The 20,955-nt window shown below is 39.1% G+C and overlaps 1 protein-coding gene across 1 annotated transcript; it reads right to left on the bottom strand.

Moving 5' to 3' along the window:
• Positions 1-507: 507 nt before the first annotated feature.
• Positions 508-19,160, bottom strand: LOC310989870 (nuclear GTPase SLIP-GC-like). Its single transcript, XM_083977022.1, has 26 exons — positions 19,140-19,160; positions 18,952-19,033; positions 18,675-18,793; positions 17,588-17,674; positions 11,853-12,152; positions 8,690-8,771; positions 8,351-8,463; positions 8,129-8,179; positions 8,006-8,035; positions 7,565-7,697; positions 5,957-6,050; positions 5,330-5,546; positions 4,980-5,198; positions 4,401-4,607; positions 4,118-4,290; positions 3,704-3,797; positions 3,541-3,628; positions 3,287-3,408; positions 2,836-3,009; positions 2,544-2,749; positions 2,020-2,137; positions 1,833-1,941; positions 1,602-1,735; positions 887-968; positions 673-754; positions 508-560 (listed from the first exon to the last, which is right to left on the bottom strand). The coding sequence occupies exons 2-26, from the start codon at positions 19,022-19,024 to the stop codon at positions 521-523; spliced, it is 3,147 nt and encodes a 1,048-aa protein (XP_083833148.1). The 5' UTR covers positions 19,025-19,033; positions 19,140-19,160; the 3' UTR covers positions 508-520.
• Positions 19,161-20,955: the final 1,795 nt, after the last annotated feature.

Genomic DNA, 20,955 nt, shown 5'->3' with positions numbered 1-20,955 from the left:
TGGAGCGTATGTATCATATAAAGCACATTAACCAGGCAAAAATATCTATAATCACAGCAAGCAATTCAGAAAAAACAATTCTCAAAGAAAACAAAAAAAGGAACTTGAATATGATCATTAAGTGCTAAAGTTGAAGGCAACTGGACTTATGTTGGCTTCTTCAGTTCTAAAGACTAGTGTGTGGAAAAACAAAGGGTTTTCCTGCGTTTTCCCAATGACCTGGATGAGTAAGAACCTTCGCAGACATACTGTAACATGAACATGGTTGAAAACATGGCTTCATGTCTGCAGGGACATTCGGTGTCATCAGGCCTCTGCTGTTTCTCTCCACTGACAAAACCTGAAATATCCACCAGGAGAAGAATAAATGGCAGAATTCTGACACTGAAAAAAAACACATTGAGCATGACTGAACTTCTGTTTGACAAATGTGATGTCAAGACCGCTGCTCACACTGAAACACTAAATCCTACTGTCTGTTTGAATCATCAGTTTGGATGAAAACTTACCTGCTCACGTGTCATGGACCCAGTGCAGCTGCTGTTGCAGATGGATCAGGCCTAGTGTCATTCAGATTAACAAGAGAATTATTCAGAATAAAATCAGCTCATAGTTAAAACAAGGCTTTTGAAAAAAAGATTGTGGATTAATTTGATTAAAGAGAGGTTTTACCCAGTTAGTGATGTTTCTCCATCTGGGCTGCTGTTCATGTCATCATAATGTTTCTTCACCAGGTCAAGCTCTGCTGAAACATCTAAAAAATAAAGTATAATAAATAAATAAAAACTATATATACAGTATATATATTCTGTTATTATTCTGTTCATTTATTAACATCAGTGAGATAAGTACAATGTATATATATATATTTTTTAATATTCTTCACCTGGGATCGAGTCATCAGTAGTCTTCAGTGACAGCTCAATTGATTTCATCAGGGTTTCCTCCAGCTCCTTCAGCACGAACTTCTAATGAAGCAACAAAATCGCTCATTACTTTTGTCGTGAAAACTTTAGGCCTGCCTGTGGCAAGTCAAAGAACAAGACTGGAGAGAGTGGTTCAGAGTTGTGCCCCCTGACCAGAACTGCAGTCAGGGTGGTCAGGGTGCAACAATTAAAACGATTTATATCCTATGTTGTAGTAACTCCATTTGTTGTTTTAACTATAGGAATTTATAACAGAGATTAGTTTCAGAAACAGAGTTCATCCTGTTGTCCTTCCTCACCCCAAGGTTTATTGCAGTCAGGGTTCAGTACGTTACCTCTAATGGATGTTCACTTTACAGGCCACTAGTTTGTTAACCCAAACCATATACGTATAAAAAAATAAAAGAATAATTTAGTAATTGTTACAGAGAATGCCAACATCAATAAAATTCCCACCACACGTTTTACTCCCACAGCCAAATATTCTGTTAATAACTATTTTCATAATACTCCCCTACATACGTTTTGTGTTTCTCTTTTAGTAGCAGTGCAAAAGCAGATTTTAGAAGGTGCATATTGTACAGAATAAGCCTTAGTAGTGACCTAGAATGAACAGCACATGTTACTATAGCGTTCTGTCTGATAAAAATCAGTCAAATGACAAAAAGAGCAAACCTTCACGTCATTCAGGTAGACCAAGAGAACATCTTTAGCCTGCTCAAACATGATGTTCTTTGATTCATAAACATGTCTTTCAATGGTGTCCCTCATGTTTTTCAGTACACCTGATCCACTAAATGTTGCTGCTCCTTGAATAAAAAAGAAAACAGCTGAATATTTCTGTATAATCACGACAAATTTACTATCAAATTGACAGTCTATATATATCATGATCTTCTTTATTACTTTTGTAACATCCTTGCATGTGTTCCTCGATTTTCTCCGTCAGACTGCGGTACATTATTTTCTTGCGCTTCCGAATGATTCTGTTGAGTTTTACCTTAATCTTTTCTTCCTGAAAGAGACAACACAGAGTATAGATGATAGATGTGTAGACCAACCGACATACATACAGACAGACTCTCAGCTTTACCTCTGACTGTAGAAAAGTCAGTTGCAGCTCGACCTCTCTGTACTTCTGGATCAGCCTTTTTGTGTCAAGTGTAAATGCAGCGATGGCTCCATTGAATGCTCCACATTCTCTTTCATTTCTGAAACATGTAAACACGTTTAAATGTTTAATATATACAATTATTACTGTTAAGGTAGCACTAACACAAATTCCAATTCTTTGTTTCACCACTTGGGTATCAGATATAAGCATCCTCGTCCTCATTACATAGCGTGCTGTTCAGGAGGTGGGGCTGAGCACCGGCCTGGCTTGTCTCATGACAAAGAGGAATTCAGCATTTGCTTGCTTTAGACTACCACTTGGCTTTCTGTGTCACCACACTCAACAAGCCCCTGAAGATGCTTCTTATGAACCCCTCTGAAAAAGCCTCTCAGGTGAGATTTGTAACATCTTCAAGAACCCCAAACAAGTCCAGAGAGCACAATCTCTCAATTCTAATCTAGACAGTCTTTCTCTCTCTCGATTGTAAATGGACCTACAAATACTTTTGTGTCCTCAGTGAATAACTTCTTACGGGAAAGGTCTTTCTGAACTCCTCATCAATGCTGTTGGTCAGGAACGAACTCAGCTTCTCATTGACGTTTATTTGTCTCTGTTTTTTTGTTTTGTAGGTGCCGTTGTTCTGAACAACATACTTTAATGTCTTGTGAAAACTGCTACCAGCACCTGATTTTTGACCTGCAGCCTTTTTCTGAAATAAAACAGAAAAAAACTTCTTGTATTCTTTGTATGAAGTTCATAATCAAAATCATCATTAAAGTAGTACAAAATACATACAGGATATAAGATGGACTTCAACGTTGCATCACATGAACTTTTTGATTGTTCAACCCCCTCAGTGAGGCATCTTTCAAAAGCCTCATAAGCCTCTTCCATGGGTTTTCTGACTTTATCAAGTTCCCGCCTCATGTTTTCTTCAAGCTCTCGGCACACCTCTGTTTTTGTTCCACCCTGAAATCAAACACACGTTTATTCATGACATCCTGTTGTTCTTGAGTATGAACAGTATACACAGCCTCTCTAAAGTAACCCATCCTCAGTAAATCTACAATCTTGATGGACAGATTTTCTGTAGGGGTGACATCACATAGAAACTTATTTAACTAATATAGTTGTCATAGCATTTGAGCATAGTTTATTTTCTTATTATTCTTAAAACTTTCTGGAAATATTAATGACAACTGAGATGACAAAACAAAATGAAATAGGTTTTATGAGTAGAACGTACCACCTCCCTGCATCTGGCCCCTTGAATCAGAGAGAGAATCCCATACGCTCCAGACACATAGTTTGATGTCACTGAGTGATAGGCGTTCAGAGTTTGTAGAGATTCCTGAAGTTTGGGTATTTCTGTGAAATTTAAAACAGTTTGTATTTTACATCTTAGCGTTACATAATTTTTGACACATTCAGCCTGTTTGTCTTTCTTGTATGTATTGTATATTTCAGTGACACATTTTCTGTCATGGAGTCTTCACCTACCTGTGTCGTCTCGTTGTAGATATTTTCTTTTCAGAAACTCTTTGGAGCTCACTGTGAACACTTGGAAACACTCTTCACTGAAGTGTTTCTGAAAAATCACAATGGGTTTGATTTTAACGTCAGGCCATCAGTCTAAGCTTTTTTCTGTGTCCATATAACTCACCTTAATCTTTTTGTCTTTTCTGAATTCTGACATCACTGTTTGTTTGGCTTTCAGATTTCTCTTCAGTATGAGATCACGAAGAGCAGCTGATCGACTGAAAAAAGATTTGTCAATGAAAATGAATTGAATTTGAAAATTTGTTTTGTCCAAGATTTTGTCTACCTGGTTTCTCATCTCTCTCCGGTCCTGCCATCCTCTGAGCTACAGAGTCCTGAACTGCAATTGTGGACCACCCTCTGCTGTCTGCTGCTGCATTTTTATTTGTGATAGATTTTGTCTGCACTTTTTGTGCTCCCTCTCTTGACTTGATACAACCACAGATTTTTGCTTGAGTTCTTTCCGACAGCATTCATTACTGTCTTATTATGGTTTATTCAACTACTGTATGTACATTTGACATCGTAAATTACTTACTGATCATCTGAATCTTCAACATCAGACTTGGTGCAGATAAAGTGAATGCACTGACACTCGCCACCATTTCCCATGAGGCTACAGGCATCCTCCAGGATCTCCCAAGCTTCTTTCTCTGATGCTGCTCGATCAATGTCAGTCACAATCCACACAGTGGAACAACTTCCTACAAGCTGCAGAAGCATAACAAGATAATTATGAGATATTGATTCAATGACCAATGCCACAGTTTCCAGATAAGATAGTAAAACAGCATAAACAGCAGTCTATGGGAATAAATTACCTCTTTCCACATTTTGTCTCGGCTCTTGTTACGATCCCCATTTCCAGGAAGATCCACAAGTGTGACATGCTGGAGAAGATCATTATCAGGCACCTTGACAGTCACACACTTCACCAGTGGCCAGTACCACCTCTTGATTACATTGCCTTGTCCCACATCCAAGTCGCTTCTTGTGTATTTGACAAATTTTGCAGATAGTTCTTTGGCCTGTGATAAATAATAAAGTAGCTAAGGTAAGACAATGCAAACTAATTTTATTTTGATGCACATTCAAAGTGATTTATAAATTGCATAAAATAATTGGAATCTGACAGGATCTGATACATGTCAACAACAACTGTTCTTCTTTTTTTTCTTTGTTTATTAAACTTATTTTGAGGTTGCCTACATGTTTTTTTGTGTCAAAGAAAAAATATCTGCAATAGTTAAGCTTGCTTATGCTGAAAGCATGGGGCAAACATTTTTTCAAGATCCTATGAAATATTTTTCTGATAACTGATTTAATATAACTGTTAAAACCTGTTTTACTGTCAAAGACTCATGGTGTAAATGTATTTGACTTGCTTAACTCCTACTTACTGATTCACATGTCAAAATCTTCTTCCTGCGTTGGAGAAACTCTGGGATCTCTCTGAAATGTTTGTCCTCCATGAGGTTTTTAGTTGACATGTTTCTCCATTCTTCTCCATACAGAGCTGTCAGCTTGTCACAATAATCATCATCATCATCATCTATCTTTTCCTGATCTGCATCATCCCTAAGAATATGCTCCAACGGCCACAATTCATCTTCCCACTCCTGAAAAACAGAAATAATTATGTTGAATTTCATTCACTCAAATCTCAAATAATGTAGGCTACCTTTATTCTTTTGCAGCTAAACTGTACATTTTCAACTAGTTTCAAGTAAAGACAGATTATGTACTATACCTCTTTTGTGATGAACTCAATTTCTGCCTCATACTTTGAGTTGACCTTGTTCGCCTCCACTTTAATCATGACTGAGGTACATGCACTGACACTTCCAGAGGGCAGAAGGTTCTTCACTCCAATGACGGCATTTATCAGAGAGCTCTTTCCAGCTCCGGTTTTACCAAACACACCGACCAGCTCCCTCTTGTCTGTCTCCAGATCACGGATTTTAGACCTGGTGTATGAGAGTTTAAATGTGGTTTTATGTCCATTATGCTTAAAATGACTAATAACATGTGAGGGGTTGGTCATGACAGTTACCACAGTATTATCATCGTACGCTCAATTTCTTTATCATAATTTTCATCCTACATCCTACATATATTTTCTGTGTTCATTCCATCCACATTAATCAGCTGTAGCAGAGTGGTAATTGTGAGGGTCAGAGGAATTCCTAGTGGTCTGTCTATATTTGATTTGGAAATTACAACAAACTACGAGAGACAATACAACAGAAATGATGACAGAAAGTGCAGTAATTCTGTGAGGTTGTGAGTGAAGGTCAGGATAGTTTCATATGAAAATGACTGCTCATATAATTCATTTTTAGTGGGTTGTGATGTGCTGAAAAAACTCAACACTTACTTGAGGAAAGCATTGAGCTTTGTGTTTTCTTCCTTTTGTAGTCTCATATAAACATACGTCATTATGTTTTTCACATCAGAGAGTATGACTTGTTCTGTCAGAGAAAAAGTCAAGAATTATTAAACAAGAAGCATGAACAGTTTTTCAATTAATGCACAATGAGGTTACTTGATACACAAAATAGGAGGAAAAGAGTGAATCATTAGGTTTATACTGTTTATATTTATCAAAGTAAAAAGCATCCAAAACATGTTATGTTGGTATAGATGCCCATTTTCTGATGTAACTTGGGGGCATTAGCAAATATGCTGTTAACTGTTTGAAACAACTGAAAACAGACTCTGACCAGCCAGGGAGAAAGTGTTTTCTGTGGCCACGGTATGAGACTGAGAATTTTCCCTTACGTAACATCAAACTTTGTCCTGTTGCAATGGGCAGAGCAGAGAGTTTACAGTGCCTATATCATTCACACACGAACAATTCAAATTGCTGTTCTGTTCTTTATGTCTGAATAGGTTCAGTAGAGATGTGTTTTTTGTGAATGTGAAATTCAAATTTGGATTCTGCCATGTGATCCATAGCTGTCCAGTGTTCTTGTTGGGTAACATCTCATCTCATTAAGGTTGTTCCTCTTCAGGATAAACAACACACACTCTTTTAGCCCACATGTTTTTGCATCGGTGCACATGTGAGAACACGGCACCAGGAAGTGATCTGATAAATATGAGGTGATCTTTCCTGGCAGCACTCCCAGGGTGCTTTAACATGGCCTTATATGAACTATACTATAGCTAACCTCTTCATCCATGCCTTGATATTTTTTTATCAGCCCTTTAATCAACAACAGATTATCCAGATCCTGAGAGGAAAAGACAATACGGAAGTTATGTAATTGACTCTAAACATTTCAGAAACATCTAGATCTAGTGTTCTGGCATTTTCCACCTTCATTTCACTTTTCACCTGTGACACTTGTAAGCAAAAACAAAAAACTGCTTTTTTTTCCCCCCTTGGGCAATCATCTCATGAATGGGCCACAAATGATGAATGGACTGCTGTTTTATCACGGTTTTCTAGTCCCAACACAACATTCCTCTTTGCTTCATGGATATGTGTTTGAGACACCGAAGTGTCCTGACAAAAGATCATGTTGGTCATGTGCTCATCCCAGTTTAGATGAGAAAATTCATGCAAATTTTGGTGTTTGAATTATTTGTGAATATTTTAATTTGGGTCTTGGTAAGCAGAGAAATCCTGTTTTAATATAATTGCTTAATCAAATAAGAGTCAGGAAGTTAATTAGTTACATAACACTTAAACTGCTGCTCCGGGAAAATCAACAGCGACAACTCTTCCTGACAAATCTGACAAATTTCCTAATTTTGTACCTGTAGAGCTTGATTGAACATAAACATGAAATTGGTCACGGTCAGAAACATGTTTCTGAGTCACAACATTCAATTATCAAAGTCAAAGTTTAATTTATGTACAAAATATTCTCATAATAACATTTATTTGAGTGATTGATTTGGTATGTGATATACAAAAAATGTTCCTTAAACTATAGTGGGTCGTAGGTTTCCATAGTTTAGACAGCAACATAATTACCTGCATATTCTCCCAGTCTTTTGTCACATCGTTTATTGGCTGGTGACTGAAAGCTGCTCGACTCCCCCTGAAGATCCAACTTTCTCTTTCCTGTCTCACCTGTATTACTTGTGCCACTGGTGGAGGGCAATACCTGAACAATGTTTAATTTAGACATTACATTCACACAGGCTTCATCCTTTAACAGAGCTCTGAACACACATTAACAGTGACACTTTAATTTGTGTCTCCATCAGATCTGGGAGATTCTGGCAGAGTCCAGAAAAAGTGAATTCATCATGATGATTCATCATCAGCATTTTCCTCAACAACATTTGATGAAGCGAGACAATGTTCAGACATGACTTCCTAACTCAGGATACGTCATTGCCTTAAATTCATATGCATGAGAACAGAGAAAAGTTAAACCATTATATACATGTAAAACTCTGTTGTTCTTACCTGAGCACAGTCAGCTGCTTCTACGCGCTTCTGTTGACACAGCAGATAAAGTGTGAATATTTAGATCAATTACAATAAATGTCTTAAATTACATCAAACTATAAGAAAGTGCATTCAACTTACATGAGGAGAAGAAGAAACAACTGTTTCTTGATTTGTTGTCTGTTGCTCTGCCTGGTGATAATCATTAATCATTTTATTAATCAATGACAGTTAAAGTTTTTCTCTTTTTTAAATTTTAGTTAATGCTTGAGTTTATCTGTTGGTGTCTGGAGGAACTGAACTGATTTCTCTCTTAATTCACCTATTTCTGCCACAACAGTATCTTCACAGTGCAGAACATACCTTTAACAACTCAAGCCTCTTCCTGAATTTTGACCTTGGTCCCACTTGTGTGATCAGGTTATCAATATCCTGATCATTAAGACAGTATAGACATTCTGCATCAATGCCTTGATCTGTAATCAACAGAAAATATTCACATTAATAACAAAAACAAGCATTTCCATTTCATGCACAGGTATGTTACATAGAGTGAAACAGATGCAGGAACAGCTGTCAGAACATGTTAAGCTCACTGAGACAGTATTTGTCACTTTTCAATCTTAATTTCAACATATCACCAAAGTAGGTACACAGTTGCAACATTTTGGTATGTAGCATAGCAACATGGTAAAATCTTACCTTTAAATGTCTCTATCAACTCACTGAGACCCCATTCAGTTAATTTGCAACAAACAAACTCGTCCATGTTGAAGAACTGAAACTGAAAGTTACAGAACATATAGGAACAATATTTAATCAATTATTAATGGACTTTTGGGAGATGATTATAATGAATTATATTAAAGCAGAAGTGAGTGATATATTTGTGTTAATATAAGTCTTAAATAGTTATATCTTCCGACAGCAATCACTTACATAGAGTGTTTGGACTGAAACACGGGTCTCTCAGTCCCTCTGCTCTGCTCTGAGCCGAAGAGAAAACATTTATCGTATCCTACAGTTTTTATCCAATGAGGAGAGAGAACGGCATGCAGGGCTGTGTGTGCAGCCAAGGAACGCCGTGAATGTGGTGACGTAGCGACGAGGACTGTTATGGTGCGTTCAAGGAAACTCGTATTTTTCCGACCGTGAAGTGGTACCAGTTCGATCTGGTACGAGTTCACCGGTCGGAAGTTACGAGTGGCCGTTATAGTGACTTTCACCGGTAAAACAGGTCGGAAAAACACGAGTGGGTTGCCTGGAACGCTACAAAGTCGTAAGTTGTGACTTGAAGCTGTAATTTACGATTTCAAAAGCCTGCCTGGAACGCAGCATTAGCGAAAACGACCGGATCACTCACTTCTGCTTTAATTTATTTATGCTTTTCCTGCTTTTCAGGAAGTCCCTATATGGCAACTCATCTGGCTCTGGCCTCAGTGCCCAGTGGTAATGTGAGAAGGAGCATGTGCCCCCAATACGTTTACCAATCACAGCAGAGTCGGCATGACAGGGGGGGGTGTACTGCTAACCCTAACCCTAACCCATTGTAAAGGCATATCTTATCTTATCTTAGTGTAGTGTGTATCTTAGGGTATTTCAGTCAGTGTCTATTTAAAACAAATGTTGAAGATTTTGATTCAACGTGGACTGCAGAGTTAAAAAATAAAACATCAAAATCACAGTTAGAAAACAGAGGTGTTATTTTGAGTGTACAATCAGATAGGGTGAAGGTTCAGGTTTATAAGCCTCATCCTTTATAAGGTCATGTTTTTAGGGTCCGGGCAGCGCAGCTGACAGGACACTATTGTATTCCTAGGAATTCTTCTTCTTCTTCTTTCTTTCTTTCTTTCTTTCTTTCTTTCTTTCTTTCTTCTTCCAAGGAAGTCATACTTCCCATGGGCGAAAACTCACCAAACTTTGCACAAAGGTTCAGTCCCATGCCAGATTCACTCAACTCCAAGGACATGTGCCCCCCCCTCCTAGGGGGGGCACAATAAGCGTTTAAATTTAAAAACTTTAAAAATTCCTACCAAACCAACGGTAGATGCTACAGTGTTGAAACTTCACCACAATGTAGCCTCAATACTGCTGAAACTTTTGTCCACTTAAACTTATTACAAATTATGAAGTCCATCACTCTGTTTTTTTCAATAACTGTAAAACTTTTAAAATGTATCTCCTCCCACAATTTTTGCTCAATTGACACCAAACTTGCTACAGAGCATCTCCAGACCGTCCTCCACAAAACTTGTTTCTCGGATTTTTGATTAAGCAAAAATTGAGCCTACAGTGCATGAAAACGTTTGACTGTAAACGGTACTGTAAACATATACCATCAAATTCTTGATAAATACATTTTCAATCTTCCTGAAAAAAATGACAATATTCTGGAGTCATGGTTGATGAAGTTTGGCAAATATCAGAATTTTAACTCAAAAACTGAATTTTTGAGAACATTTTGAATTCTGCTCTCATGGGAACAACTGCAGTCAATGTGAGAGTGGAATTTATAAACATCAGATTTTCTCTTATGAAGCAAAACACTTATCATTAAAAACAAATCACCAACATTTCCATGCTGTCAAGATGCAATTTATGTATTATCAGATTTTTGTTTAGATGACTGAATTATTGACATTTTGACCATTTCATCACAACAGCTGCCCGGGCACTGACTCACCTGAGTGGATAAATGAAGCTACACAGCAGGTCTCACTACCAGCCAATTAGCTCAGCGAGTTAGGAGCTGGTTCTTGGTGTCAGAGATTGTGAGTTCGAGACCTAGCAAGGGTGATGATGATGATGATGACGGATCAAAATGTCACATGTCCTTAAGCTGTTTTGCTGTCTAAATGCAATTTATGTATTAACAGATTTTTGTTTAGATAATAGAATTTCTGACTTTCTGAAATCTGCCTTGACAACAGCTGCCTGGGCACTGACTCCCTGAGTGGATAAATGAAGCTACACAGCAGGTCTCACCACCAGCCAATTAGCTCAGCGAGTTAGGAGCTGGTTCTTGGTGTCAGAGGTTGTGAGTTCGAGACCCAGCAAGGGTGATGGTGATGATGACAGATCAAAATGTCAGTTGACCTCAATATGAAACACAAGACAATTGTCCTAATGGTGGCATCACAGCAAGCCTCTAAATTAAAAAACAACAACAAATAGCTTGGACTGGTCCATGCGCGAAGGCTCCTAACATCTTAGACTCATAGTAGATGTTTGACAAATATCATTATTTTACCTCAAAAACTGATTTTTCTTTTTACTGTGGTCTCAAATCTGCCTACACGACAGTGAATGGCTTAGTCAATTTGTGAAGCCACTATTGAATTGCCACTTGTCAATTAGCTCAGTGTGATAGACAACGGTCTTTGGTTCCCGAGGTTGTGGGTTCAATCCTCAACTGATGCAAATTGAACATTATAAGGTCAACTGTCTTGTCTTCCTATTCTCCTGTTTGTTGCTCAGAATTGCCTAAATTTGCCCAAAAGTAGCCCGGACCCGACCCATTGCTGCGCAGCAGCTATAATCTTGTTTCTTGTATTTTGTCTTCCTGTTTTATTTTGTTCTACTTACCCTCTTGTCTCGCTTCAGGTGTCTTGACTTCCTGCCCTTGTATTCCCCCATGTGCTCCACCCCCACCCTGATTGTTTGCACCTGTGTCTTTGTCTCTCCCTCCCTCGTGTATTAAGTCTTGTGCTTTGTGTTTGTCATTGCCTGTTCGTCTTGTGAGTTTGTCAAGCGTGAAGTGTCCCAGCCGTCTTACGTCAAGTCTTATGTACAAAATAACCTTTTTGGTCTTGCTTTATTGCCTGCCTGCTCAGTAGCTGCCAATAAACCTGGTTCTGTTGCTTACCCCTGAATCGAGCTCTTGAGTCCTCAGACACCACCCAGAGGTCAGTTTCAGGGATATATCTACTGGGAAATATTTTTTAAATATATAAATTACAAGATAGCGAGATCCAGCACAACATCTACATATTGTCCAACTGCCTAATTTGTGAAAAAGTGATAAATGAAATGCATTGAAGTTAGTGTACTCACATTGTGTCTGCTCCTTGTTAACAACTAAACATGTCTTCCTTGGTGCCTGATCTTCAATGAACCCTTCATCTGATTCAGTCAGTCTCCCCCTCTTACCTGCCTCTCTCTCCTCCTGCATACAGAGCAATTGTGGCAATGAGTAGGACTGCACAACAATATTAGTTGTACATTTGTATAGGTACTGTTACTAAGGTCCAAAGTACAGTGATGATATACCAAAACTTTGACAAACACAATTTTTAAAAAATCACATAAAATATCCGTATTGTCTCTAGGATATAAAATAGTGTGACACAAAGACAATTACCAGTCAAGGCGTAAGATGCTGCACATATATCCACTGTAATGGCTGCCTCCTAAAAGTCCATGAGTCAAGTCAGGCAGCCTTACTGCAGTGCAAACAGATGTTTACTACGGTGCGTACAGTTGTGCAAAGCCAGCCAGACAGTCAGCCAACAACCAAAGGTCCTCCAATAAACCACAAGGCTCGACTTTCGTTGTCTTTTAATGAAGTCTTCTTTGTTTTGTTTTGTAAAACTGAAAGGCATTACAGAGACAGGAAACATAAATTTGCGTTGTAGCCTATATAAGCATCTCAATTAACCGTCAATCAAAAACAAACAAAACAGAGTTAGGCTAATAATCTAGTACAGATCATGTCCCACAAAAATAACAAGTCAATTCTCTATCACAACATTCCTTACAAAAAAATACAAGCGTACTTGTCCACATGTAATAGGCTACTTACCGATCAATATTCTCCAAGGCAGATCAAAAAAATAAAACTCCTGTGGAAAAAACCAGCTGAGCTGGAAAAAGTACAGATCGCTCACTCTGACGCCGTTTCTGAAAACCAAAGAACAGAGCACTCACTCTGACGCTGTTTCTGAAACCCTAAAAACACGGACGTTTTCCAGACTTTAAAAAAAAAATTCAATTACTAACTTATTTTACTTCATTTATAGTTTAAAACCTTTAAACTAAGGCAGCACAAGAGCCATTTTAGGATGAATCCACCCAAAAAACAAAAGTTGAGTTGAAGCTTTTCCCTTTTCCACCCACACACACCCTTATGGTAAAGTCTTAAAGCAACATTGCAGAGTTTATCAGCCTTGTTGGAAGCACTGAGCAGAAATTCCACAATGTTGCATAAACGAAGTCTTAACCCACAAACAGCTGTTGGAAAAAGTGAGGACTGGCCAAATGTCCTCCCAAAAATGTTCTCAAAACTATGCAAAACTATTAGACTAACAGGAAGTTCTCTCAGATTTTGAGATAGGTAGGCTACCCCTACCCGAGGTAGAACAAAACACAACTGTGTTTTTTTTTTAATCTTCAGGGTCTCCTATTCATGAAATGGGATGTTGTGAACTTTTATTTTGGGGCAAAATTTGTTTTGGGGGGTATTATTTAGAACTACCCCAATCTCTGTATAAAAAAAGACAAATTAGGCCAGTCCGCCTAGAAAGATGACAGAAAAGCCCATCACTTGAGAATGCTCACTCTTTTCCTCTTATGCTAAACTATGAACCAGGTGTCTGTCCCACATCACCAGTCAGTCAGAAATTAATTCACCCTTAAAAAATCCTGAAAAATGAACCTGAAAACAGCTGTAATTTAGGCGGAAATTGCATTTTTGTGGTAGGAAAGGGGGACTCTTTACTTTTCTCTTATTTAACAGAAAATCATAAATTCCTTTCAAATACACTATTACTGCATTCTCTAAAATGTTGTTGAACAATACCCAGTGGTTGTATGGTGATACCTAGTACAGTTTTATTGTAAATAAGATTTCTTTAGACAAACCTCTTCTCTAACCAGAGAAGAACCGCTACCAGAGACACAAGCTTTAAATAGAACGATTTCAGTGAAACAAGGTGTACAGAGAAGAAAATTGAATTTGAGCCCACTGTGGGTCTTAACATTAGTATAATAACTCATCTATCAGACGACGGAGCCCAAACTTTGTGCAAAATTCTATTTTTGAGTAAATCCGGGATGAAAGTGTGTTTTTTTTCCCGCATTGATAATGCAGGCGCACAGATTATACGTCACGCTGCTCAGGATTCATCAGCCACTGATATTGGATCCGTCATCCGTCAATCAAACGTCTGAGATACACACACACACACACACACCGAGCTCGGTCTCGCCCCAAACATTGAATATCCCGCCCGCTTGATAACGACCAATCAAATTTGTTTTCCTTACTCGGGTAAACTCACTCACTCCCTGACATTGCATGTGAATTTGCATGGCTGTGTCAATAATTGTGTAGGTTTTACAGCCAAAAAACATTTTAGGTGAGAAACATATTTTGGACTGTTCTTCATTTAGCTGTCAATGGTGAGTTCTTTTTGTTCATACTGAACCACAGAAAGATGCTAGTGTGTGGAAAGAACATGCACAATAAACTTACAAGCAGAGGAGTACTTGAGTGTACGGGAGGGTGTGTATATTTCAAGGAGTTTAGTTAGATATAAAGGATCAAGATCATGAATGGCTTTGAAAGTTAGGAGCAGGATTTTAAAGTCAATGTAAAGACAAACCAAACCGGGAGCCAATGAATCTGAATCTGACCTTTATTACTTGCCTCCCTTTCATCCATAAGTGATACAAAAATGTCCCATAAATCCTAAACCTGTTTTTCCAATTACACAACATCTATTGTTGTTACAGCCACAGGGCTGTTTTTAATGGACACACTAACTGCTGATACAGTATGTTCTGACATCAGCGTAATGCATTGTTTATTGTACACACAACAGAAAAGGCAGGTGAGGTGAGGAGCAAAGGGCAGGGTGGCAACAAAGAGAAGAAATTAACATCACATGAGTTTACGTAGTAACAGAGAGGCAAAGGGGTGATGCAGTTTGCTCACATCAAGAAGTTAACCCGTAACCCGGAAAGACTGGAAAGAAAGTTGATGTTAGCCCAAGTCACGTAGCTACACATTTACTTTAAGTGTCATGTAGCTATAAACAGCCAATTGTCATTTCAAAAACACAATGATTTCAGACCTTCAAGTTCTTTAGCGATGTAGCGACTAATATCTCTCTTTTGCGTTTGGTAGAGGTACAAGCCAACCATCCACATGCACACACCTACTCTCGATATCCTCTAAGAGTAAAGCTTTAAGCTGTTCTGTCCTTTCAACTTTTACAAAGACTGCCTTTGATGTATTGTTAGGACTTACATTGCAAACCAGTTTGTCAGGTTTGATGTCAAACAGTTTCACCACAATGACTGAAATAGCCTGGCACAAACAGCTAGATGTGCAAACACAGTTCTCCTTCAAAAGTAGCATCAGATGTATTTTTCCATAGCAGCCATTCTTGAGTTTAATAACACAGTCTGAGTGATCTGACTGTTTATACTCAATGTTCCCAAGAGTGAAGCTGTCAAAAGCCTCTGCTGACTTGACAAGGATAGGTCGATTTAAGAGTTCCTCTACTGCTCGTTTTATGGATCCTTTGAGATCCAGATGATGTGACTTTCCAAAACAAATGGAAGAGCAACTGTTGTCACTGACAGGTGAAAGCTTGGCTAATATTTCACCAAAACTTGACCGAAAAACTGAAGAACTAAGGTGTCTGGGTAAATGCTGCCAAACCAGAAAGCTCTGGTGAATGTGCTGTGGGTTATCATTCATGCAACAAAGCAGAGACCTTAAATCTCCACTGTTTCTCTCAAAACTAAATGCTGATGTTGCCCAGAGAGGCCCCCAATTCTGCACACTCTCCGTTAAGTGGATTAACTGATGGCAGTTGAAGGACACATTTTCTTCACCATAAAGTTCTTCCATGTTTGTAACAAAGTGAACCAAGCAGTCTCTGGCCACCTGAAGGTCACTTTGGGAAATGGATTCTTGAAGCAGAATGTGAATAGCAAACGACAAGTTAAGATAATGGTTCAGAAACTGAGGCTGCAGGATACCTGGCAGGACACTAATGGCATAGAATAAAAGGAATGTTTGCCACTCCCATGCTTTCCACTTGTCCCTACACTTCAGTGATCGTGGAGGTCTGGTTCTGTCTGATGGCAGCTTCAGACGAAGAAGGTGAGCATCCATTTGTGAAATCTGATCACCAACGTACCAAGGTTTCATAGTGTTGACTGGGTCCAACCACAGCGACATAAGCTGTTTACACACACCAAGAAGAACTGAGTGCATGTACTCGGGAACAAACCCAAACACAAGGTCAAAAAAGGGCAGTTTGGAGAGGAAGGACATTCCTTTAACTCCCTTTTGAGAGGATTTAGTTGGTGAGTTTTCGGCCTGTTTTGCATTGTCCCTAAACATTTCATCCGACCTTGCTTCTTGCTTTGTTTCATCATACGCGTAGGACCTCATTGATCCACAACGTTTTTTGACCATCATGCCAGGGTGTAAACACCAGTCACAACCATATTCCCCATTGTATTGTTTGCAATTTCGGAGGAGTGGCCTTGCCACAGCATCAGAGGAACAAACCAAGCAGAGGACTTTTGAGGAGTGAACTGTGCCACTGCTGTCCACCCACTCAAATGGATTTTGGGATAAATCACAGCATTCATCTATGAAAGGCTTTAGAAATGTGTTCATCTTAGGTTTTTCAGGGCCAAACCAGAGTCCTGCAACTATCAGATTTTCCTTCCTCTGTGTGTATGGAAGTTCATTGATAGTAAACTGAAGAGGCCAAACTTTGTATGTGAGTGGGTCATACATTGGTACTTCATCACAGTTCCAAGACAGCGTAAGGTCATCTGCAGACAATACACCTTGTTTTAGCAGATCCTGGTACATCATCCCATCCATCACGTCTTTAATGTCATGTCCATGGTTGACTGTCTTAGGTAATAACTCAGTGCCATGGTACCTAAGGACGTCTCTGAGAAGGTCTTTCAGTGATGCAAACAAAAAGAAGTGACCACCCTGAGTACTACTTGATTTGCTGAACATTTTTCCACAGTGCAAACAAGATGCATCAACAGGATTTTCGCCCATGTAATTTTGACAGCCCTGACAGTAAAAAATAGTAGACAAGGGGGTCTTAACAGAGAAAACTCTAGAGGCACCACAGAGGTTAGAGATAAGGAAAACCAGTAGAGCATTAAAGTCATTAATGACAGCCGCAGTTCGATGATGGCGCAGAATGAAGAGAATAACAGCAAGTATGCCTTGTCTTTGAGTGACTGCTGCACCAGGGTAAATTGGCTCCTCGCTCTGCAAAGACAAAACAAGTATTATCATATACTGTACATAATACTATTTGAGGAAGTAAATGGTTCCAGTTCCAGTAAACTGACTTCTGACTTTATGTCATCTCATTAAAAATCTGGTAAAAATGGGAATTTACGGTCGAACTCCTTACCATCACATTGCCACTGTCAGTGCCAGATGTTGATGTGAAGTCAAAGTCCCATGGGAAAATGGATGGTTCCTGTTTTAGGATAAGAACATTACACTAAAGCCTGCATCCTGCAGTATACCTAGGCATAATTTTACTCCCACATGAAAGATTTTTCTGATTCTGTTGGGATTGTATGTGTGATTTCATAACTGACCATTTCGGGGATGTCCACCTGCTCTGAGTTGGTCTCACTGTCTGTGTCCATCATTTCAGGTGAGTCAGCATTCCTTCCTCCCTTGGCCTGATTTGGGGATGCACGTAGCACAAGCAGAAATAAGTGTGAGCTACTGCTTTAAACTTTTTTAAACTTAAACTTCTTTTTTTCACTTATTCACTTACAGTTTGACAATAAAATCTTGTTACATGCTTGCTCGTAATCAAATTGTGTTAGGCCGCGTTCAGACTGCAGGCAAATCTGATTCCTTCTCATATCCGATTTTTAGGGCTGACTGTCCACACTGTTTTTAGCCAGTGTCCAAATCGCATTTGGCTCTGTTCAGACTGGGCCACATTATTAACCCATCTGACAGGTTGCTGTAGCAACAATGTCGGAGCGGAGGCTACGCCGTATGTGACAGGCGATGCCTCCCGGACGTGGCGGCTACTCTCGCTGCAGCACAGTGATCTGCCCGGTGCTGCAGCCGCACTACCCCGCTAGTTTCAACCTCAGCCCGCCTGGTGTGTGTGTGTGTACGTGTACGTGTACCAGAGGCTGGTGTGTGTGTGTGTAGCCACAGAGACGGGAAACTTCAGCACCCCAGAGCTGGGAGCGCGACGTCGCCGTCACTCCTGTCGCCGACAACACGGTAGTTTGCATAAAAGAAAAGTAACAAGAAGGAAATGGATATTTAACTGGAGCTCACGGGACCATACGGGACCTGTAACACAGTGACAGCGCCGCGTAGAGTGACGTCACGGACAGTCAAAACTGATCTGATTGTTTGGAGCTGTTCAGACTGAGACGCATCTGTCCAAATGCGATCTGAAACTACCTCCCGGAGGTGGTTTCGATCCGTTTTGCAGAAATCGGATTTCATGTGATTTGGGACTGTTCAGACTTAAAAAGAGCTATCCGGTTCCAATCTGGATGGGCTAAAAATCGGATTTTGGCTGGCAGTCTGAACACGGCCTAATGATCTGTCCCCTGTCTGTAATTCAGTCGGAGATGTTTAATTAATTGATTTGTATCTCAAAAAGTAGCCTATACCAGTGCCAGACCTTTGTATACAGACACACATTACCTGTAAGTATTCTCTAAGTCGCTTCCTGAATTTCACTCTTGGTCCCATTCTGGGAATCAAGAGATTGATGGTGTCTGACTCCTCAAGACATAGGAATGTCTCCTTGTCAATACCTTGATCTGAAATGAAGAACACATCCAAATCAAGCTGCTCTGATTTCCTATAACAGTCACAAAAAATGCCCTTGAAAATGTCAAGAGCATAGTACTCACTGTTTTTGCATTAATAGCACATTTGTGTCATGGCAATATACAGTGCATACAGTACAGTGCTTTACCTTCAAATGTTTGAATTAGTTCACTGAGATCCCATTCAGTTAATTTACCACGGACAAAATCACAGGTGTCCATGGAATTCCACTGCATGAAAAAGATCATTTTCCAAACCAAATTATTAAAATCTAATAAATCTAGATAAACATATCCTTTAGTTATCCTCAGAAAACTTCTCAGCAAGGCACATTACCTGTAAGTATTCTTTGAGTCTTTTTCTGAATTTCACTCTTGGTCCAATTTTAGGAATCAAGGCATTTATACTGCTTGAATCTCCAAGACTTAGGAGTGTTTCCTTGTCAATACCCTTGTCTGTGGGAAAATGAACAAATCAATCTTGATGACATAGAATATAGATGATTATTGTAAATATTAACTTGGTTTATACAGAATTCATTGGCTGAACCGTCGAGGAGTTATGTTAGTCATCCTCAACAGCCATTCACGTGTGGTTATTGCTTGAAAAACAACAACAACAAAAAAACACTTTAATTTAATTGTACACATTGAACAATTAAATGTAGTCTAGTCATTTGTTGCGTCTTAATAATCTTTCTGACTCCATACTCAAAATGGTCAGGCCCACCTATAGAAAAACCAAGACCATGCCATAATTGATTGAGCAGAGTGGTAATACAGTACCTTCAAATCTTTGAATGAGCTCACTCAGGCCCCATTCAGATAATTTGTCCCGGACAAAGGCAGACGTCTCCATGAGTATCTGCTGTAAAAATGGTCAGCACTTATTTGTTCCATAATAGTCAAGGTTCATGTTTAAAGCAGAAGTGAGTGATCAGGTCGTTTTCGCTAATGCTGCGTTCCAGGCAGGCTTTTGAAATCGTAAATTACAGCTTCAAGTCACAACTTACGACTTTGTAGCGTTCCAGGCAACCCACTCGTGTTTTTCCGACCTGTTTTACCGGTGAAAGTCACTATAACGGCCACTCGTAACTTCCGACCGGTGAAGTCGTACCAGATCGAACTGGTACCACTTCACGGTCGGAAAAATACGAGTTTCCTTGAACGCACCATAACAGTCCTCGTCGCTACGTCACCACATTCACGGCGTTCCTTGGCTGCACACACAGCCCTGCATGCCGTTCTCTCTCCTCATTGGATAAAAACTGTAGGATACGATAAATGTTTTCTCCTCGGCTCAGAGCAGAGCAGAGTGACTGAGAGACCCGTGTTTCAGTCCAAACACTCTATGTAAGTGATTGCTGTCGGAAGATATAACTATTTAAGACTTATATTAACACAAATATATCACTCACTTCTGCTTTAAGTAATAACCATCACTTCAATGATATGTCTAACTTCTGCCATACATTTTTAGTAGTGCTGGTCCTAATCTTGTTCTGTCTATAATTCTCTGTTCACCTTGTTGGATATTAGTTTTACAAATTTAGATAATGGTTAAATTGTGCTCATTCAGAGTCAGTGATGATTACAAAATGAAATTTACATTTATACAACACACACACACAGCACTTTCAAATTGGTTTCACCACTGGTGTCCAAGTAGATTTCTACCTCTCAAATGTTGTCTGACATTCAAATGTTGTTTCTGTCTGATCATACAAGCCAGGTGAAAGGTATTCAAATAGATCTCTGCAGACTTGATTAACAGGTATAGCTGGTTGTCAGTAGTTTTATTTCTATAATGTTTGATTAAAACTTTGAAATGTTTGTGCTGTTACTGTATCAGAGATTGTTAGTCAGTTTAATTGTAGATATCATTCACATTATGAGAACATGTTTGGTCTTTACCACCATGTTACTCTGAAGAACCAAGTTTGTAACATATCAAGAAAAGCAGCAGAAACTTGATCCCACTTATATTGTGAATTATTTCATAATAAGGATTGTCCCCTCCCAGTTACTATGACAGCTGGATCAGTGTTTTTAGCTGTAAACATGTCTAGAAAAGCCACAAATATAAACTATGAAAAACAATTTAAAAAAGGCACCACAGTAGGACAGTAGAAGTAAAGTTTATAGCAATAAAC

This window comes from Trachurus trachurus, assembly GCF_905171665.1.
Source record: "Trachurus trachurus genome assembly, chromosome: 8".
Taxonomy (NCBI): domain Eukaryota; kingdom Metazoa; phylum Chordata; class Actinopteri; order Carangiformes; family Carangidae; genus Trachurus; species Trachurus trachurus.
The sequence above is the reverse complement of the archived record's forward strand: the minus strand, read 5'-3'. Positions and strand labels throughout refer to the sequence as shown.